This window comes from Amphiura filiformis, chromosome 8, assembly GCF_039555335.1.
Source record: "Amphiura filiformis chromosome 8, Afil_fr2py, whole genome shotgun sequence".
NCBI classification, from domain to species: domain Eukaryota; kingdom Metazoa; phylum Echinodermata; class Ophiuroidea; order Amphilepidida; family Amphiuridae; genus Amphiura; species Amphiura filiformis.
Genome location: NC_092635.1, coordinates 33310178 through 33333876, shown reverse-complemented (window position 1 = coordinate 33333876; position 23699 = coordinate 33310178). Strand labels below are relative to the sequence as shown.

General features: G+C 37.7%; 1 protein-coding gene across 1 annotated transcript in view; it reads left to right on the top strand.

Annotated features, from left to right (window-relative positions):
• Nucleotides 1-19724, top strand: part of LOC140158974 (ubiquitin carboxyl-terminal hydrolase 24-like) — a 38798-nt gene extending 19074 nt beyond the window's left edge. Inside the window, exons 12-21 of the mRNA XM_072182276.1 lie at nt 375-481; nt 2507-2629; nt 6095-6332; nt 7785-7871; nt 9926-10031; nt 11438-11553; nt 13127-13240; nt 14797-14920; nt 17084-17229; nt 19290-19724. Coding sequence (XP_072038377.1) covers nt 375-481; nt 2507-2629; nt 6095-6332; nt 7785-7871; nt 9926-10031; nt 11438-11553; nt 13127-13240; nt 14797-14920; nt 17084-17229; nt 19290-19475 — 1347 coding nt within the window. The 3' untranslated portion in view covers nt 19476-19724. The remainder of the gene's footprint in view (nt 1-374; nt 482-2506; nt 2630-6094; nt 6333-7784; nt 7872-9925; nt 10032-11437; nt 11554-13126; nt 13241-14796; nt 14921-17083; nt 17230-19289) is intronic.
• The last annotated feature ends 3975 nt before the right edge of the window (nt 19725-23699 follow it).

The following is a 23699-nucleotide window of genomic DNA, read 5'->3' as shown; positions in this document are numbered from 1 at the left end:
TCATTTTTCTGAATCAATAACATGATTTATGTAGACTAGTTCAGTTACATTATTGATGTAATCGGTAACCAAACTAATCAACCACTTGAGGAAAGCACTATTGAAATTCACCACCGCAAATTGCTTTTTCAATGCACAATCGATGTCGGGGTCGTGCTTCTTCAATTCTTCGCTGGCCAGATCTTTGAATTTCATCGGGTAGCTCAACTCGTCTAGTACAGGCTCGTCTCAGGCAGCTCTCTCGGATCTAAAGCGCACCTGTCCCTAATTAGTCTGAAAATTACTTCATCATTTCCCCACATATCCCAACATCTGTCGCTATGTGATAGACCTACACCCGATTTTCACACCTGATGATTTCTTTTTTCTAACAGATTCCCAAGAATAAAAGTGTGTATGAACCAAATGATGAGAAGGTAAAGCTAAGCATAGAGCATGCTATCAAGCTTCTGCCATACAACTTTGGCAACAATGTTTCAAGGTAAGCCTGCAGAATTTCAACATAGGGCTAGATGATGTTAGTCATTGTCAAAGACTGATCATGTTTGGGGGGGGGGGTGAGTGGTGAAGCCACAACATCGAGCAGCGAAGCGGCGAGTACCCACTATGGTTTCCAAGAGTGTGTGGTTCTCAATCGTTTCTCTCCTATGGGTAATATAGTACACGGTCTGTAGCACAGACTAAGATGATGTTAAAACTGAGTATGGAATATGTTAAATGATTTTAATAATCAATTTGACTGCAGTATTATTATCTGTGTCCAAAATCAACAACATGTATTAACAGTATTATCTATTCAAGCATTAAAGGTACATTCAGAGATTTTATGTACGAAATGGTTTGTTATTTCATGTTGCATCATATTATCAACACAGACATGACAGATAAAATAGACCAACCTGTTTATACTAGCTATTAAAAATGCTTACAGAAAATCTCTGATTGTATGGAAAAAAAGCTTAGAGCATTAAACAGTTTCAGAACCTCACACTTTTCTGAAATATAGTTATAACAAGTTCCTGCCCAGTCGGAGCAACTTTAAAGTTGATCTGACCTTTGACGTCTGATGACAGTTACAGTTTCATACTCCCCAGGTGTCAGGGATCATTTTCTCCCAAGCTTCGGCCCAATCGGAGCAACTTTGAATTTGACCTGACCTGTGACCTTTACGGTTTCATACTCTCCAAGTGCAGGGGATCGTTTCCCCTAGTTACAGCCTGATCGGAGCAACTTTGAATTTAACCTGACCTTTGACCTCGGATGACTTTTGGGACCTTTGCGGTTGGTCAGGGATCATTTTTCCCGAATTACAGCCCAATCGGAGCAACTTTGAATTTGACCTGACCTTAATTCTTTCAATATATATCCATTTAACAGTAGGATTCCAAACAATTACGACATTTCGATTCACTTTTCCTTCAAACATCAATGTGAAAATGATCCACGTTATGTGATATAATTGTCTATACCAGAATACCAGGAAGCTTTGGTACCTGCCAACCATGTAGGCCTATCCTGTAATATCCTATAGAAAGCTGAAGCTAATGATGCTGAAGGTCATGCTATAGTAATGTTATGCTATCATACTACCCAGCTTGGTTAGTAATTGAGATGCTAATGTTTAATGAAATGACTTGATTCTGTCAGCCAATTCGCTGTTGAAGTGACATAATAATAGCAATGGATGTATACAATTTTTGACTATATCGCCCTGCACTACAACGTTCATGTGGTACCTATGCATTGAACCATATCATTCTGATCACTCGCACCTGTAAGATAAGTATCTTTGAAAAGACTGGTATTGTATTCAATCTATGATTGCAGACATACACAGGTGATGAGTGCAACCTGCTTGTAGTGCAGGGCGATATAGTCAAAATTGTATTCATCCATTGCTATGGTAGTTAATCTGATTTATTACGTCACTTTGACAGCGAATTAAAACCTAACTTACGTATTCATGCAATGCATGTCTATACAGTGGCAAGAAAGTGCCGAAATTGTCTGTTAGCTCCAGGGGGCACTCAACTTTAGAAGTAACAGCTCCTGATCTATGAGCCTTACTGAAGTAGGGCCTATTGGTACAAATATTGTTTTAAAAAAGGGGGCCAAACAAAATGAAAAAAAAAAAAAAATCATTGGGTATAATATTTTGAAAAAAGGGGTCATTGGGTATAATTCCAAAAAAGGGGTCATTGGGTAGAAAATTTTAATTCTATTTTTCCAAATTACCCAAATACAATACAAATTTGCTGAAATATGAGAATTTAAAAGTTTCCGCATTATTTTGTGGCATTGTGATGATACATCTAGAAAAAAGGAGGACATTGGGTAGCCGCACCTAAAAAAAGGGGGTCGTCGGGTATGCCTTTTTAAAAAAAGGGGGTCATCAGGTATATTCGACTTCAAAATAGGGGGCCTATTGACAGGCACGTATGGTCATTTCTAAAGTTGAGTGCCCCCCCAGATAATAGCTAAATGTAAATGTGTGTGTGTTTCACAGGGTTGATACTCACAGGCTAGATGAGTGGTGTGCCTACATAAAACATCTACTGAAATACAGCAAAGAAGCAAGCACATGGGCTATACAGTTCCTTGGAAACCAAGACAACTATCGTTACCTTCCGTAAGTATATTTACTTCTGTACATATCACTAAATACATATATTATTAGGCCTATTAGGGCGAGTTTCTCCGACAGGCGTCTTCGTAATCCTTAGGCTTGAAGACCAAGACTTTTAAAACTCAAGCCAGATTTCTTGAACGTAAATTTTACATAGCCTTAGTAGCCTTGCAGGCTCAACACTCAGCAGCTTTGTTTGAAAACCATTGTGCTATCTACTGCTGATAGTAGACATACTGTGGTACATTTGCCACACAGATGTACGTGATACCTGTTGATGTACAGCAGCCGTGCATGTAAATATATCACATGTTTTCATGATGTCTTTTGGTACCATATTTACAGTTATTTTAGTTGAATATAATAACAATAAGATTCCGATACCTCTCCTCAGTAAATTCATCTCTATTTAAATTCTTTGTTATGATCTAACATTGTCTTCATCTTCTTTCGCAGACAACAAAGTGGATGAACAGGATATATGTGACTAGTAAAAAAAATCTTCTTAGGCCAAAAAAAACCCCAAGTTTGTTTCCTGTAGCGCGCGCATTTCGTTTTTGACGGCTTTTGTGCGCATTTGAATTTTTTTCGCAAAAAAATAATATAAAACACTTCTGGAGTAAACATTTACACATTACACAACAAACGAGCATAGTGAAAAACTACTGCAGGTTGAAAGGGGTCATAAATTGTGTGTCGGAGAAGCCCACTGTAAATTCCCATTCCAATTTGCAGCGAAAAGGGTTTTTTTTTTTCCATTTCAAGACATGGAGATTAAAAAAACGCATTTCGCATTTGACTTTTTGGACCTGCTACAGGAAACAAACATGTTTTTTTTTGTTTGGCCTTATATGATTAAATCTTTGACCATGATGACTTGAAGAACATAAATTTTGTGTGCTTATTGAATAAGATATGAATAAGGGTTAAATTAGGCTGAATTTACAAGTGCATAACACAACACTCCCAGTCCAGGCCACTCTCGCTTACCTCAGTTCAATGAAATAAAAATGTCTTAAACCAAATCAAGCTGGTTGTAAAAGAGCTTTTATTTCTGTCTGATAGTGATAGCTTAGTTAATTAAGGTGGTACGAAAGGCAAAATCAAGTTGCTCTGATAGAGGTTAAAATAGACTTGTTGCAGAGAGATATGCAAAATAATCTTAATTCTAACATTTGAGCCAAATCGGACAAACGGTTTTTGAGATATTGCTGTTGAAAGATTCTTTGTATTCTATTGTTTTTGCCAATATATTGATGAATTTAATGAGGAAAATTGGCAAAATGTGCTCATTAATATTAATTTTTGCCAATATTTTCCCAATATTTAATGAATAAACCTTCATACTACTTTTACCTGAAACTTTGCCAATGTGTCTCTATGACCTAAACCTTTAACATGTGATTTTCCCGCCCATCTAATTTGCATATTTGCATAATTAATTAGCCTTAAGTATAATGCTAATTAATTATGCATATATGCAAATTAGACGGGCGGGAAAATCACATGTTAATGTTTTAGGCCATAAAAACACATTGGCAAAGTTTCATGTCCAAATTATATAAAATAAAAGTAGTATGAAGGTTTATTCATAAGATATTGATATAATATTGGCAAACATGAATATTCATGAGCACATTTTGCCAATTTTCTCATTAACTTCATCAATATATTGGCAAAAAAACAATAGAATACAAAGAAACTAAAACATGTATATCTTGACAACCGTATGTCCGATTTCCTTCAAACAAAAACTATTTTGCTCAGTGTATTTAGCTTAACTTATTCAATCTATTCAAATGGTTCTAAATTCAGTTTCTGTTTTCCAGAAACATCGTTTCGAACCCCCTTAATATCATGATGAGATATGAACAATAATGAAGATGATAAATAATGATAGGCATAAAGCTATATTTTTTTGATTGTTCTGTTTTTATAATTCATTTCTTGCATCTTTGGATAGTTTTACCAATTTTGTCCTACTTCCATTAACCCTAACCCTACCCGTGGTTTTTGTGCTATCGGAAGGGAAAGAAGGAACGAAAAAGGAGAGAAGATGAAGAAGAAAGTCACTTGGCACCCCCGGGATTCGAACCCCTCGCATGCCACGCAGAAGATCCCCAGCATGTAGCTACACAGGTGACGTTTGGCCCTAACGTTGGGTATATATGACTTGGTCTGATTGCGTCATCAAGTCCCGTGGAATGCATGCACGCAGAGCGTTTTTAATAGTGAGCTTTAGTGAGTCCTAGTTCTGTTGGGGTTAAATGAAATTAATGCCTTATGTCTTATCTCGCATATTATAGGCACACCAAAAATTCTAATAATTGTAACACACCTGACAAGTTGGATATGGGTGTCAAACTAAATGTTGGATAATGAGTAGGCCCTATGATAGAAACATTTTTTTTCTGAACTAACTCGAATAAACACTAGAATAGAATGCTACAATTATGCAACTAAATCGAACACTTACTTAATCATGTTAATTGAAAACAGCATATATTTCTCAAAAATATAAAAGAAAAACTTTGCATTGCAATTTAAACCCTTTATAAATTGAAATAGACCCAGGCTTACGAGCTAAGACCTACTCTGAGGCAGGGCCAGAAAAAAGCGCTCTAAGCCTGGCCTAACAGGCTTGCGTGAGATTACGGCTACATTTTGAGAAATGCAATTTTTGGCGAAGCTGGTGCTAATCCTACAAGCCTGGTACAATGAAGACTTGAGGCCTTGAGGCTATGGTCAGTGCTGTACGGTGCGACCATTTTAGGCGCATTGGCGACTAGATTTTTGCTGATGGCGACTAAATATTCAATCACTGGCGCCAATGGCGACCAACTGCTGAAGCTTTTAATCGCCAAAAACAAAACATGTATGTAATGTAGCATTCAAGAGTACGAATATATGCTATGAATATGCATTTATCATGATGTCTCAATGGGGACTTCCTGGAAAACATATAGGTCTACACTGTACATGCTGCGTATGAAGTATGTAGCGTTCAATGGGAATATGTAGATCAGAGTACAGCAGCTATGAACATTCAACACACGTAGCTGTTCAGTTTACGTTGGCACCTCAGATTTTTTACCTGGGAGCAAAATTTGGGCACCTAAATTTATAAAGTTAGGAGCCATTGGCTCCTCAATCAGTTTTTGCACCGTACAGCACTGGCTATGGTACATGGTTTTCAATTAAGCCTGGTCTGTCGGACCCTTGTTAGCCTTGAGGCTAGACTAGCCAACTGCTAAGCCACCCATCGAGAAACTCGCCCTTTTAACAGGTTCATCTTTGGACAAATAAGAAACGGGCCAGTTTTCATCAGGATTAGCTGTGACTTCTGACAAAACTATTATGAGTTATGTACGAGCTAGAGTATCATAGTTCACAATATTATACCAATAATATCATTTCATCTGATCTTTTCACATTCATGTATCTGTTTTGCATAATTTGAATTTTCAGATACTACCTTGTACAGCATCAAAACGCAACTATTCGTGAATTCTATTCAAAACTAATACTCAGTATCCTACAGAGTTATGTTGTCCAAACTTCATCCATGTCGTTCTACCGTTCGGTACATTTGGGCAAGGCTTTAGAAGTGATACTTTCGCTTTTGAGTGAGAAGATTCCTGCCCATACACAGACATGTGGTGAATATTTTGGCATGATGAAAGAGTACCTTCTGGGATCAAAAGAGGTAGGTTTACTAGGTTATGTCAGTGGCTTTTAGCCAGGGGAAGATGGGGGGAGGGAAATTTCTCCACACATATATTTTTCAGTGTTCACCCCACAGAAAATTTTCAGGGATAAAAATGGGGACGGCAAGGAGTGAAGTATCATTAAAATGAATAAAAATGGGAAAAAACAATTGACAAATTACGACGAAAATTTGGCTTTGCCACCTCACACTAAAATCCTGACTACGCCACTGGGTTATGTTGTGTACCGAATAACTGATTGATTTGCTCAATTTAAAGGCATGAAAGTTTTTTAAAAACTGTATTATTTACAGGTAGCGAATTTTGCTACCATCAGTTGCGCTATTTAAGGTCTGTTTTGAGGGTTGATTAAACAAGCATGGGTCAGCATTAATGGGTAAATTTTCTCGAAAAATTTTCGGGACACATGACCAATGCCTATCAATGTTTGTGTTACCTCGAGCCTGATCTCTGACCTCCGGTAGTGACCTCACTATACAAGTCTTGGTCATTTTGAATTGGAATAGTATTCTCGGCCGCAATTTCGATAGAAATTCTTGCATATTGCAAATTTATTGAATCAGCAGTCTTAATTTTGTTCACAATATCATCAAAACTTAATTTCAAAAATATTTACTTACACAAACATATATATAGCGCAATTCCAAAAAATAAACATTGCACTTTACAATATAATACATGCACCCACTCTCATTCAACCACTCAACTACCACAAGATTCCTATATTACTGTCAACTCCATATAGGTACACTGCTGCCCAGTTAATCCCAGTAGGGTGTGTGTACTGTATGTGTGATTATGATGTGTGTACTCTAGACCCGGGGTACTCAGTACATATGACCATACGGGGGCGGGCCGCAAACATGGGGAGCATTTTCAGCCTTCTGGTATATCAATGACCCCCTTTTCAAAGCCTATTTTGGTGTATAAATGGGTCCTTTTTTCAAAATTTTCTCAATTTTTTCGGAAAACAGACCAATTTTTCCTTAATCTAGCCAAAATTTCCCCAAAATTTTGGGAAAATTTGTCAAAACTAAGACAATTTTGGTTAAATTCGCCCGAAAATTTCGACTTTTGGTATATCAATGGGTCCAAATTTCTTGAAAAATTGGTATATTTACATTTTACAAACATCCACTCTCCCCATAGTGTCATTTAGAATTGGGTAAATGAATCGTGAAAGTACTCCATCCTTCGGATGGGACGTTAAGCCGTCGGTCCCATATGCAGAGTGCCATACCTGTACATATCTTGCAGTCAGTTTCGAAAAGAGTAGGGTGTCAACCCCTGACTGTTCCCAACCCGTCCCGGTGTTCAAATGGACCCCAATGGAATAAGCTTCAATAGAGGCTTTCTTGAGTTATCCAGGGTTGTCAAAGCTCTTACAAATCTAATAAAAAAAAATTGCTACCCTTTCTATTTTTTTGCAGAGTTTTACATATATACAGCAGATGTTGCAGAAAGGTGCCTTTGAGAGTTTGATAATCTTCATGATTGGTTCTGCTGAGCTTGTGCAAGTAAGAATAAGTAACTATAGTTTGATCAGCTTGTAATCGGCGGGAATTGTTAGGCTTTTATCATTATATTATGCCGAAAAGTAGACCGACACTAAGAGTGATATAGCCCGGTGTCGTCACTTAACATTCAAAGGCGTAACGCATGATCGTTCCCTAAGTCAAAATACCCCCCTATTTTCACTAAATAGATTTATCAGGTTTGTAGATATACAGTAAAATAATTTTCTTTTGCACAAAACCAAAATATTTTACTCACTTGACGGTTTCGCCTATCATGGTCGATACGCATCATCAGAATGATGTTGGATGATCCTTACTTCCGGTAGGACGTATCCCGACTGAAATTAATAAATGCCAGATATGTCAAAGAATCAATATGGATCAGGAGACGAGGACCCAATGTCATGAATAGAGACAAGGGGGCCCACTACCTTAGTCACGTGTATGATCCTCTCCTGGCTGTAAATACACCCTCTATACAGTCGGGATACGTCCTACCGGAAGTAAGGATCATCCAACATCATTCTGATGATGCCTATCGACCATGATAGGCGAAACCGTCAAGTGAGTAAAATATTTTGGTTTTGTGCAAAAGAAAATTATTTTACTCCCCTATTTTACACGAAAACGGGTACAAATTAGCCTTAAAAAATACCCCTATTTTTTGCATTTCAAGTACACTTTTACAAAAGTACCCCTTTTTTAACATTTCAAGAACACACACAAAAACACTTGTTCGGATTCATTGTCTTTTCGGATTCATTGTCTTTTCTGAGGAGAACTCTGTTGTCCTTTTAATATATAAATGAGGAAAATAACAGAAAAATATATACAAATACATCCAATAGGATGCATCATGTGTTTTTTATGATACAGTTATCAACAATGTAATCTTTCCTCCCATTTTTTTTTTTTTTTTACAAAATAAAGCTTGAATGTGACCAATACATAAACTGACTGACAAAAATTACGAACTCTGGCATTTGCATTCCCCCACTCAAACCACTATATCAGCACCATCTTTAGATATTTCAAGAAAAACCTCTATAGCTTGCCGGTCACCAAATAGTTAGCGATTTGCGGGTTTCGCCCTGCTGACTACAACTTCTTCAGGTTCAGAAGGTTCAGAGTTTGTGGCCCTGTTTGTGGGTACCCAGTTTGTCAAGGCTCCGGAGGCCGGCGCGTCATTAATAAAGCCGATGAAAAAAGTCCCATGGAATCAGCGGCCAAACTGGGTAAGTCCCCAATCGGTGTAAACAACCCATGAAACAAATAAAACTGAGTCAAGCGTGTTGCTGAATATTTTAGGACGGGATATTAGGAAGGCAAAAAGTTTCACAAAAGTGAAATCCGGGAGTAAATTGAGCGAGAAATGGTAAGATTTATTGGGATTTCAACATTATCATGATTCACAAAAATATACCCTATTTTTTAATTTCGAGTACACAGTCGTCAAAAACAACCCTATTTTTAAAACATCGCGAACATTTTATGTTCGCGAACATAGTTTAAAAATAACCCCTTTTTTCGCGAAATTGGGAACAATCATGCGTACACATAGTCAATGTTAAGTGACGACACCGGGTGATATAGTTGACCTATCTGGTATATATCTTGAGACTTCATTTAATAAATTATAATACTTCTGGCAAGAGATCTCACTTGTCAATTCTTCAAACAAAATAAAATAAATATCAATCTGCAATGTTATAAGAACCACCAATTATGAGATGAGCAAACTATAGTATTTTGACTAAAGGTGGCCCAAAATCTGGGCCTCAGGATTTGGGTACATAAAGGGGTCCAATTTTTGGGAAAATGAGTATACACTTGAGGTTCTAGCTTCACACTCTAAGAGACATGTCCCTATACCCAAACCAAGCCCTCAGAACCTGAACCAGTCAGCCTGGGCCCACAGGCCACCATCTTAGAACTGGGTGTACTCAAGTTTTGTTTTGGGTTGGGATGTGATCATGTGCCGCAGAGAATATGAAAGTGAACCTAAAGTGAATTTGAAATTTTCCAACAACTTTTAACCCATCCCTTTTATTCAGGAGACTGATCAAAGACGTTGGACAACAGCTGAGGCCAAGCACTTTGCACCACTTGTCCATACTATGTTGGCCAAGATGATTACCAACTGTGATATCTCATCTCTACGTATGTAATATAGTTCTTTGTCAACCTTGTACATAAAGGGGATATCCGGGTGGGGTGGGGATGGGCCTGGCTCCCCCTGGTGGCAAGCATTTTGCACCACTTGTCCATACTATGTTGGCCAAAATGATTACCAATTGTGATATCTCATCTCTACGTATGTAATATAGTACTTTGTCAACCTTGTACATAAAGGGGACATCTGGGTGGGGTGGGGTGGGCCTGGCTCCCCCTGGTGGCAAGCACTTTTGGACCACTTGTCCATTCTATGTTGGCTAAGATGATCACCAACTGTGATATCTCATCTCTACCTCTGTAATATGTAATATAGTACTTTGTCAACCTTGTACATAAAGGGGATATCTGGGTGGGGTGGGGTGGGCCTGGCTCCCCCTGATGGCAAGCACTTTGCACCACTTGTCCATTCTATTTTGGCTAAGATGATCACCAACTGTGATATCTCATCTCTACTTATGTAATATAGTACTTTGTCAACCTTGTACATAAAGGGGCCCGGGTGGGGTGGGGTGGGCCTAGCTCCCCCTGGTGGCAAGCACTTTGCACCACTTGTCCATGCTATGTTGGCCAAGATGATCACCAACTGTGATATCTCATCTCTACTTAAGTAATATAGTACTTTGTCAACCTTGTACATAAAGGGGATATCCGGGTGGGGTGGGGGTGGGGGTGGGCCTAGCTCCCCCTGGTGGCAAGCACTTTCCACTTGTCCATGCTATGTTGGCCAAGATAATTACCGACTGTGATATCTCATCTCTACTTAATATGTAAAGTTTGTTCGGCTGATATAAGGCGAAAAAAATAAGACTTGTAACACTGTGTATTGATATAGAATGGCGTGCACGCAGTTGAGCGCACTGCTTACGCTAGTTGTGCATCGTGTAATGCGTGACCGGTGCACACTTATGTTAATTTATGTGAGTGTGAGTTGGGATTTTATTGATGCGCGCAGTAACAAGAGCCGAATAATTTTCGCTATATAAGCCGAACAAACTTTAATGTAGTGCTTTGCAGTACCAGGATTTTGTTCAAAAGGGGAGGATAGGGTTACTTTTTTTTGGGGGGGGGAGGGAACGGTGAATACAATGTTTGTGATATTACAATCAAATAAAAAAAACTGGACAAAGTTGGCACCAAATGAAATCATTTACTCTGATAGGGTGAATCACAGTTTTACCTATAGGGCGTTTCTTTTATAATTACAAAATTCTTAATCCAATCTCATCTGCCATATGAGGTTTCAAGAATTAAATTAAAGTATGCATCTTTGGCCTTTTAGGCTAAAATAAGGTCATTTCATAACTCTGTGATTCATAATATGTTTCTGGAAGCTAAAGTTTGAGAATTGTGTTCTGGTCAGGTAAATTAACTGTTTTTTATTTCATTTTCAGGACCTTCTGAATTACAGAACATACCTCATCCAAACAGACAGAAGCCTCCGTTGAATATGCCTGATGACATGAGAAGAGTGCTTGGTGGACTTCAATGCTTCACTTATATCAAAGAGGTATGTATGCATTTGTGACACTATCTGGTCCATGGGGGCCAAAGGCAGCAAATTTGAAATTGAGATAAAGGTTAAAATATGGAGTAAAAAACAATGAAATATATAAGAAAATACACATCACAAAACTTCAGAACTTTAGAACCAAGTATGCTAGACCTTTGATGTTTTTAGTATATGATAGATGTTTGTATAAGGTAGGTCTAATAATTATAGTAACTCAGTTTTCAAAAATGCCTCCTTTGCCCCCCCCCATGGAGCAGATTGTGTCACATTTGTAGTTGTGCAAATATGTGCATGTGCTTTTGTATTAAACAGGGATGTGAGATTACTAAAATAGTTGAAAAACAGCATAAAATCAAGTTAAAAACACCAAATGGGCTGAAAATAAAAGAAAACAAGTAAATTTTGGCAATAAAAAAGCTGAAATCCGCTAAAAAGCTGAACTCTCACACCCCTGATTAAAATATCATCAAGTGTGAAACACTGGCAATATATGGATCTGGGTTTCTCTACTGGAAGTCAGTTTGACCACAGATCCTGGTTTGACCCATACACCATGCGTATTGCAGTAACAAAGAAGATGAATTAACTTCTTGTAAATTTGTATTTAGGAAATTTATATTTAGTATATTTATATATTTTTATGATATTTGTCTGAAATGTTCCTATCTGTTAGCATTGTGTTACATCAACTGATCACTTGGTGGCCTTGGTATGGTGACACCCATGGGTCATGTGGGCATTAAATAAAATGCCTTTTATGAAAGAGCCTAAGCTTGCTGACATTTTAATGAATATAACCGAAATGTGTGGTTCATGTATGGATAGAGTGAACTCCAACGTGTGTGGGGTGTCCCTGTTTGTGTGGGGGTGTGTGTGTTTGTAATTGCCTCCAAACGAGGACCTACATTTGGATACACACCATAAAATGAGGACACACCTCCAAATGAGGACATCCTCGGTTTGTTCCTATGACCATGATGACGTAAATGATGCAAATATGCATATAAGATAGCATATAAGATAGGTCCCCCATGTGAGGTATAGGACGGGTCACAGTTGGATAGTAAGTTGTCTGGTGTGTGAGGTCCACGGTGTGCTGATTAAAAACGGGTGTGTGAGTCCTCGGTTAGATCCTCGTTAAGTCAAGGTCCTCGTTTGAACGTATTTACAAACAGGGGCGTGTGTGTGTGGGGGGCTGCTTTACTGCTAGCTGGTATAATAAAGCAAAGCAAACAAGGTTTATAGAAAAATGTAAAATACTTTTGGAAACAAATTGACTTTGTATCACCTGCAGTGTTGGCACCACAGTGACATGGAGAAAATGCCCCATCAGTCAAGATCTTGCACCACCCAGTATCTCCCTGGCAAAATAAAAAATAGGACAAAAAATTACCCCCCTGAAATTACCCCTCCCCCCAAACCCAGTAATATTTGTAATATTTGTCTGTCTCAAGCAATATTTGGGAATGAAGAAAAAAATCTGGATTTCTAAAATTGAAAAAAAAATGTTTTGTTTTTTCTTTTATGCTTTGACACATAATAATTATGACTCTTTTTCACTTTATTTAAGTCTCTCAGGGCAGTCTGTGAGTATCCAAAAATCATAACTGACATCATTGACATGCTGATGAACTGCTGCTATTGTAATCATGACATCTCTGTCTCAGTATTGACAGAAATATTTGTAAGTATAAATATTATGTGTGTTGGGTGTGTGTGCATGTACATTGTGCAAGTAATTTGCTGCAAGTGGGGCCACTGTGGACACATATGAAACCTCTCATTCCAACAGGGGACTGTCCGCATAGTCTAATAGTTGGTGTAGTACATTTAAAAGGTCATTCTGTTTTTATAAAACAGTCCCCAGTTGATATGTCATTAAAATAGAGTCTGAAGTTTACCGTTTTCTAAAATCCATTTTCCGTGTTGTAAAATTTGCAAATCTGTGTCATGAATAAAGCTTAAAATGTATAAACAATGATATTAATGTCATAATAAAGTGTTCAATATCGCGATCAATATGCTCTGATTGGAATATTCTCACGATAATAGGCCGACTATTACGATGTTTGGTAATATACCTTTATTTCGGTATTATTAAACAGTATTTTTATCATAAAAATTGACAAACACAACTCATGATTGTTTTTAAACATTTATTTTTCTTATCTTTTAACAATTTTTGTCACATCATACAAAAATGTCATTTTCCATGGTTGTATCTCCAATTCCGTGATTTTCTTCCGTTTTCCGTAAAACAGAAAACTTCGGACTCTACATTAAAACAATGGTGTACAATTTGTGATCGGCTTCCGATTGCACTGCATTTGCTTTTGTTTTATTTAACAAATCCAATAAAATTGTCATTTTATGCACAAAAAAAAGACTGAGGAAAAACATGTATAATTATAAATATTCAAAAAATACAAAATCAACCCTCAGTGCTGCACAAACTTATAATATTCGTATTAAATCTATTTTATAATAATGACTTGACCATCATCATCATGTGCCAGGCATAAGCATATTTTAGGATAAATCGAGACCTTGCTAAATAAATAATACATTTTGGATTTTCAGGCCACGTACCTTACAGGAACAAACTTTTTTTTGCCTTTAATAGTCACTTGTATTTAACAAAACCAAATTTTACTCACTAGTTTGACGGTTTCGCTTTTCAGGACGAAAAGCATCATCAGAATATGGATTGCTGATCACTTCTTCCGGTTGGATGAATTCCGACCACAGAGGGTGTAGAATTGTCACTCAGTAGAGGAAGAAAATTTGCAACTCATCTCAATGAACATAAAAAAGAAACCACGAGGGTGGAAAAGATAAAACAAAATTACACGCGACAAACACGTACACATTGGGAAACAGAACAATCAAAATCAGCCATGTTATAGACTGGAACAATTCAAGGAGGGTAACGCATATATAAGACGCTTCAAAAAGTCCATATGGATTCGGAGAAGAGGACCCAATGTCATGAACAGGGATGACAGGGCCCAACATCTAAGTCACGTATATGATCATCTACTGAGTGACAATTCTTCACCCTCTGTGCTCGAAATTTGTCCAACCGGAAGTGGTCAGCAATCAATATTCTGATGATGCTTTTCGTCCGTGAAAAGCGAAATCGCCAAACTAGTGAGTAAAATTTGATTTTGTTATATGAATTGTTTATCTATACAAACCTGATGAATCTATTCAGTGTAATACTTTTTATGCTCATAATAGGAGAACATTGATATGTGCCTAAATGTTGATTTGAAACATTTGACACATGTCCTGCTGGAAATACTACTAATTGATGATCCATTGAAAGACAAGCGACTTGATATGGCACTCAAAGAACTCAACAGTATGTATACTATTTGTCTGTCTGTCTGTCTGTCTGTCTGTTTCACACTAGGATCTAAAACATGCTCAATCTCCCTATACACAGTTCTTTAATCCCAATGTTCATTGAATGACCTTTGCCTGAATTCCATACAAACAGTAACAAAGCCAGGAAAATAGTGTGAGTTGTGAAACATGATTGAATCACTTTCAACAACGAAAAGAAGCTTAAGGGGGTACTACACCCCTAAATAAATTTTGGTATATTTTGCAATTTTCTCAAAAAATAATAATACACTGGTAACAAAAGCTATATACCGGTATATAAGGAATCCAATTACTACACTGAAATTTCAGTGACCCAACACAAGCGGTTCGTTATTTATGATAAGAAATAAGGTACCGCTAGCATGTACCTCATTTTCTATCATATATACTGAACCGCTTGTCTTGAGTCACTGATATTTCAGTGTAGTAGTTGGATTCCTTGCCCCAATAATATACATAACTTTTGTTACCAGTGTGTTATTATTCTTTGAGAAAATTGCAAAAATAGTCACAAATTTACCACAGGGGTGTAGTACCCCCTTAAGCTTAAGATCGTATAATTCACGATTATTTTACGAGGAATATCAGTTAATCATTGCCACTCAGCCTTACAAAAACTTTGATGATTTCTCTGTTGATATCAGCAATAAAACTACAAAACGGCAATATTTAGCCGCTACCTGAAAAATACTGAATTCAAATTGAAAGTTTGCATACGCACAAAGGTTCCAGGCATGACAAATTTTACGGCGCTCTCGCGTAACGCTGTAGTCTCGCTTCGCGTTTGCATATACGCTTACAGTAAAAGTGTGGATTCATCATGGATTAACAACGGTTGGCTCCTGGACGATAAGGATAATGAACTGAGTGCAATGCATTCGTCAAGATAATCGCACGCGCCGTGGAGTTATTGCATTTAGCTTGAGAGCCGATAGGCTCGAGAGCTAAATGCAATAACTCCATGGCAAGTGCAATTATCTTGACGAATGCATTTGCACGAGTACATTATCCGTCATACACTTTGAGTGTATTAAAACAATAGGCAATATTAATTGCTGCATTCATTATATTAGTTTTAATATTAGGGAAAATATCTTACATTTTAAAAACACCGTCAGGTCATGGACCAGCTAGGCAGCATTTAACTGGTAAAGAAAATCAATCCCTGTATAAGTTAGCTATCAATGGTATCGATTGCGCCATACGTCATACTTTAGTAACTTATTCACGCATGGTTTGTAACCAATTGACTTTATGTTGTGATCATTTAATATCGTGGTTTCGAACCGAACACAGAGAGCACTGAACCAGTTCACCTGGAAACGATCGATTTAGATGTCCGACTAGTAGGGCCTACTACGGTGAATTGAGATGAAAGAAAAAACATATCAATATCATCTGGACTTTATAGCTCTATAATTTGAACTTTAAAATCTACTTATATTAAAACACACGACATTGATTTTACAATTTGTTCAGTATTATAAAGCATGATCATGATATTATGCGCTAGTGTGTGTTCCCGGGCCCGGTCATGTTATTTAGATATAGGCCTACATGTATTTCATTTGTAAAATGCTGAATATTTTGCAATGGTGTCATCTTGTATAATTATGATCCACCTGTTTTTGGCCCTTTTTAATTAATAGAAGCTCAATTATTCTCATTTGATGTTTGATTTATTTGAGGTCATTATTCATAATTTATGACAATGATATTTGCAAAATAGAACACCGCTTGTAACTATACCATTTTAACACCACAGAATGTATATTCGTACTTTTTTGATGGTATATATATCGAACAGACAGTTATATAGTTATGTGACCTCTGTGTCGAAAGCGCCACCTAACTCTACTATATACTTATGTGAAAGTAGTGTTTCTAGTATTTGAGCGTGCATGTATTAGCTAGAATCTATTGTTTAGCGTGCGGGTTTTAGATAATGCATTGTTTAGCGTGGAGGTTTATATAATTTGGGCTATGAAGGGTAGTTCGCGAAAATAATGCACGGGAGAAGAATACATAACGATGAATAGAAACGGGCACTAGAAGTGTATAAAGGGATAGGAAGAGTTGTTGAATAGGAGCTATTAAATAAGTAATATTTCATACCACATTTCCATTTGCTTTGCAGAACTGATGTGCATTCATTGCAACCATTCTGACAGTATGAAATTCAACAGCCTTGTAGACTTTGTGAGTCTTCTGATTGACCAATGCCCTCAACTGAAGCACTTGGATGAGGATTGGAAGGAAGTAGCTTCTTCATTGAGGTCTAAGGTGAGCCAGATAATACAGGTCAGATACATAGCCCAGTCAGTAGACTATGCCATAGTCGATTTTTGATAAATAAAAATATTTTATTAATCATGATGAACGCATTCAGTTGAACTCGAAATTATACTGATATTTATTACATCAAAATACTAGTATAAAATGGTTATGAAAAAGTTTATATAATTATATTTGTGACAGTAAAAGTAAAAGTATACGTGAGGCTTATATTATTGAATGCAACATATCATAATGGCATAACTATAATGACACTTCAATACTGAATAATTCTAATTTTAGAATCTGCCAGTTTATTACGAGTTAAAAATCGACTATGGACTTTCACTTTTAAGCAGAACTTTACCCCAGGACTTCGTTCTCTTATAAAACACACTGTCAATCATACTTGTTTATCAATCAAATCTAACCACAAGACTTAGCATGGTGGTACAATACGCGCTAGATGCGTACGTTCATCCACCAACTTTCGCGCCAGCACATAAGCGCCGCATTCCATAGATAGATGTGTACCATGTATAGTTAATGGTAATGGTACGTGCCGGGAAGATTTAAACAATAACGAGATATGGGCGACCAATCACAAGCCAGATTCATTTAAAGATGCATTACATCATGACCAATAACTCTCCATAGAGTCCCATGTTAAAAATGTTAACCACAAGTCAAAGTCAGTAGTCCACTTGGAAAGCTAACAAACAGAGGGAGTAGGGTGACTGAAAAGATCAGATGTGAAAATCTATCAATTGTGCACAAATAATTGAATAAATTAAATGTAATAGCCAGAGTATGCACAATTGGCAAGTGGACTACGGAGAAGTCTATCCAGTCAGTGGCATAGCCAGGGTGGGCAGTCGTTTAACTGAGAGAAGCAATGGCATAGCCAGGGGGCAAGGGGGGGGGGCAGCTTCCTTCCCCCATGAGTCTTGCCTCCCCTCTCCCCCCATGGAAAGCTAGCCGCTCTGATATTTAAGATTTTTATGCCTTTTTGTAATTTTTCGCCCATTTTTGGAAATTTTTGTCAAATTCTGCACCCTTTGAAAGTTGCCTTGCCCCCTCTGAAAAAGTCCTGGCTATGACACTGGTGAGAGGTCTTGCTCCCCCCCCCCCCAGTGATGGGGCCATGACCCCTTGTATGTTGGGGTTAGGCCTAAAAGAAATTGTTTGATTGGCGTAACCCGACCGACCCTAAAAATAGGCCTGACCTATTTTCTTATTTTGCAAAAAAATCTAAATAAATAAATAAAATTTAAAAAAAGAAACAAAAAAGTTCCAAAGCCTTTATCATGCCGTCACTGTTTTGGCATAGTGTCGTATGACGATTTTTTGGCAAAATGAGTTATATAAACTTTCAAAATCTATGAATGAAACTCTATACGAGTATATTCACAAAGTTTTGAGACCTAAATGTAATTAGTTAATGAGATATGGCACTAATTAATATGATACAACATGTTTTTTATGTAACACCCCCTAAATCTTCATTCTGTGGTGTGGCATACAGTCGTATCATGATACGTCGCCATAGGCCACCGTGTAACTGCAGTTTCCTATTGTTTTGGCATACTGTCGTATCACATGGCGTATCATATATTTTTACATAGGTTGTCAAATTGTGCATATTTTGGCATACTGCCGTATGCGAGTTTGCAGATTAATTACTTTTAATTAGTGAATGAATAAAAAGTTTGTATTAAGTTGAGAACAAAGACAAATATATTATTGATTATATTCTTTGATAATAATAAACATATTTTACTTTGGTGCTCTCCAGTGGGTCTTCAAAAATTGGAAAAACTTTAAATGCGATTTTCTCAAAACGGCATTTTTCGTCATACAACAGTATGCCAAAACAGCGATGATACGTAATATTTTTACCGCTTAAAATGTGAAAAATAAGAAAAAAAATTGCCGACCGCCCTACTCTAATTTTTTTTTGTATGTTACGCCAATCAAACCTTTTTTAGGCCTTATTTCTTGACGATTTAAGACTTTAATATCAATTGTTTTTGCTCAGAACAATGTACTTTATTTTGGTCCTATTTCAGCATGTGTCGGACAAGAAACTCACCAAAGCCATGTCAATGCTTAGCATCTCAAATGGTGGCCAGCATGAGAATGGAAGCAAACAATGCTTGCCACAGACATCGCCAGAATCATCAAGACACAGCAGGACAAATTCATCTGCTTCATACCAAAGTAATACTGGAACATTCTATTCAGCGTATACTTGAGTTCCGAACTTTAGTTAGAGGGCCATTCAGAGATATGGTCCAAATTCCATTGGGGTGGGACACTCAGAATAATACTTGTATGCATCTGCGTGAAAGAAAATACAAATTTAGGGTGGTTTTGAGTGGAAAAATGCGGATCTGCGATTAGGATCTCAAAACACTCACTTTCCTGGGGTATTTTTTCAGGACGATCCTCGCTTAGGGTAGTTTTTTTTTAATTACCCAATTAACAGCCATTAGTTAGTGGTGACATATGAGTGAATGTTCTTAGTCATCCAGTAGTTTCAAACAGAGTTTTGGAATTAAATCTAATACTGGAACTTACTTTTTGCAACTATTGCGACGTTGCGTCTGGAACCACCAGACTTCATCAGGCAACTGACCCGTTGGCCTGATGAAGTCTGGTGGTTGACGTCGCAATAGTTGCAAAAAGTAAGTTCCAGTATTAGATTTAATTCCAAAACTCTGTTAGTGGTGACATATTTATCAAGTGATTCGGCACAAAAGAGTGGTTTCCTAGTGATTTTACAAACCAGAGTTTAAAAATTCAGAGCCGACTTCAACGGTGCCAGGAATAGCTGATCACCATCGCTACTGGACCAACTGCTGGCAATCACCATCTGACGGCGGTACCGGAATTACCAAAGCAAATTGATGTAATCTTTCAAAAAAGATCTATTATAAGCTTTAACTGACTCCTGAGTATAATGCTGTATGTGACAGGATCTGGTCCATGGGGGCCAAAGGCAGCAAATTTGAAACTGAGATAAAGGTAAAAACATGGAGTAGAAAAAAAAAATACTTAAGAAAATAGACATCAAAAAACTTCATAACTTTAGAACCAAGCACGCTAGACCTTTGGTGTTTTCAGTAAATGATAGCCTATTGTATGTATAATGTAATAATTACAGTAACTCAATTTTCAAAACGCCTCCTTTGCCCCCCCCCCCCATGGACCATCGTGTCACTTATTATTTCATGGTGCTGGTGATGCCAAAAAAATCGAGTGTTTGTCGCCAAAACCATAGGATTGTCAGCAAATTAATTACAAGAGTCATATAAAAATTAAATTATTACCAAATTGCACTCTTGTTGTTATACAATAGGCCTATTGTTAATGAAATAGTTACTAATGAAGAAAATGTTGATGAAAGTTTTGACCCCCCCCACTTTTTAGATTCTTGAGCACCCTGGAAAAAAATTGGAATCTACAATTCACAATTTTAGTAGGGAAAAATATTTCCGTCGGCAAAATATGCTGTACACCTCCATCCGATTGGTCGAGCGACGCTCCTGATCTTATTTTCACTGGGGTGAAGTGGGGGGGGGGGTCAAAGCCCACGATCAGGACTTGACATTCATCCTGGTGCCACCAGTGGTGTAGCTAGGGGTTTCAGCGTCTAGGGGAAAGGACACCTAACGACGCCCTGTATTTCCTGAAACATGTGCGTGGAGCACAAACATCACTACATTTGGTTGTAATCAAGTTGAATTTTGATCTTAAAATAGTCTTACCATGATTACTATAAGGCCAAAGGAAAAAAGGTTTGTCTCAAAGCTTGTGCACGCATTTGTAAAATGGTGCGATTTGAAAAAAAACCTATGCGGATATTTTATTTCTAATTTTTTTAATAGTTTTTTCCAGAAAAATTCGGCGAAAATTAGACTTTTTTTCTCAAAATACCATAAAAATACCAAGTCGGGAATAAAAAAAAAAATCGCATTTCGCATTTGTTTTCAAACCACTCGTGAGCTTTGAGACAAACCTTTTATTTTTTTTGGCCTAATGACTATTAATGTTTCTTGTGCGGAAATTACCTCACTTGTTCGGCTCAAAATTAAAAGGGGACATATCTGACAGTAAAAGCTAACATTTTATGGAAAGTAAATACTAATCTACTACCCTTACCAAACAGGAAGGCTAAGATACCCTTCGATAACTATTCATCTACCATTCGAACTCTAATAATACTGTATTGATAGTGGTCGCTACTATTCAAGACCCTCGAATAGTAGTACGACCATTAGGTGTAAGATTTTCCTGAATAGTAAGGACCGCTAACTACCCTTCCTCTTACTATTCATAGCTTTTAACTACCATTCAGACCAAGTGGCTTAGTATTCTCAACAAGAAGGAAAATTTTCTAAGTATATTACCCTTCAACTAAATTCCTTAATGGTCGACCCCAGGGTCAAGGACTGGAGCATGATGGGAATATATTTATAACTGCCATTTAGAATTGGTGTGAATGCAGAGATGATATGGGACTCTTGTTTTTGGATGTTTTTAGCTGTATTACAGGCATTAATTGTACAAATTATTGGGATGTTGCTTGGCAATGGAATTATGTGATCCATAATTGTGTGCAAACAAAAATGCTACATGCATGGATAATGTACATGTGTAGTATGTAGGTAAGCTTAAAATATATTTGAAGTAAATTTGGTATGTATAAGTTTTTATGCTGGCAGTTTCTTGAAATAGGGAATGGTCTAGTGCAAGGAGGAGATTATATTGAGGCATTTATTAATAATTATTACATACTGTATCCCGTATATGCAGTTAATTTTTTCCCAGTAAAAAAACGGGCTACTTGCTGAAGATTTTCATGGAGGAATGTACTATTATACTACTATACAAGCATGTATATATCATACAGGCCTTCCGGCTGGGAACATTTTTTGAATTGTTTGGAATGATATATATTGTCAAAAGATTAGACATTAGAAAGTACAGGGTGCATCAGCGCTGCCAGTCATGCTTGCACGATGCAGAAGGGTGGCATTTGGGGGATGTGCCCCTTCAGTCATACAATCCCTCGTGGCATATGTATAGATCCTTGTTTTTGGAAACATCTGGTGTGTGTCCTCATTGGCAATAAGGAAACCCTGATCAATATACACACACACCGAGTGTTATTCAAGCGTGGACACATGCAGTTTAGGACTATGCAAACGCTGACGCCTGAAACTGCATTCAATTGACAAACTGAGGACACTTTTACATGTATGAAATGCTACTGCGGACAGTATATTTAATGCACGATAGAGGTATCTTGCAAATGCATGACTTACGGATATGCATGCAATTGTGCTTGTGCTCCGAAGCTGAAGACGGTCTCCCATTGCAATTGTTTAAATGTGAAATATCATGTGCATGTCCTTATGTTTGTCGGTAAATTGCACATACGCCCCCACCACCCTGTCTTGTAACATGTGTAAATTGGGAACATGTGCCTGAAACTGTCAAAAGGGGACACACATAGATGTAATTCTAGCCTAATCACCAATTATGAACATTTGTGCATCAATTAGGGACATTTGTGTGTGTAAATTGGGGACACGTGTCTGAAACCTACAATCGGGTATATCCTACACCCCCCAGACAACTGGGGACATCTTAATTAACACTGGTCATTTTTATCACTACAACTCTGCAACTGGGAACATCCCGGTGCTCAAATGTCCCCGTTTGATGCATTTTAGACCAGGAAAATGTCCCCATTCATCTGTGTTTACTGTTTACAAGCTGTTTGTTTTGCATGAAAATATAAACTGTGACTAAGGACATTCTGGGGAGATTCTTTTGACACCGGGGTCATCAATTAGTACTGCCCCCATGGTGCCCCCTATTGTTATGCCAGAAGAGGTGTAGTAGTACCAGTGATGTCCACAGCTTTTGGAAGTCCTCAGTTGGTGGGAAAAAAGTCCTTGACCATCAGTATACCTCAAGTGCCCCCTCATGCACACACATCCCCCCACATCACACACACCCCAACCCCCATTCAGCTTACATGTATCCTATGCTACATGTACATGTAGTATAGCATTCTGCTATACTGGATGGTCCTGGTAATGGTCTACCACTACTGGTCAATACTATGGTTTACTAGTCGACCACTAGTATAGCATTTGGCTTACTGGTCCACTACTGGTCGACCGCTAATACTACTGGTCACTACTAGTATTCGACTTACTGGTCGACCATTAGTATAGCATTCGCTTACTGGTCCACTAGTGGTCGACCGCTAATACTACTGGTCACTACTAGTATTCGCTTACTGGTCGACCATTAGTATAGCATTCGACTTACTGGTCCACTAGTGGTCGACCATTAGTTAGCGTGGCTCATTTGCATAATTAGCCTCATACGAAGGGTAGTCGAAGGGTAGTCGAATAGGAAGGCTAATTTTTCACTACAGAATACTATATATGACCGCTATA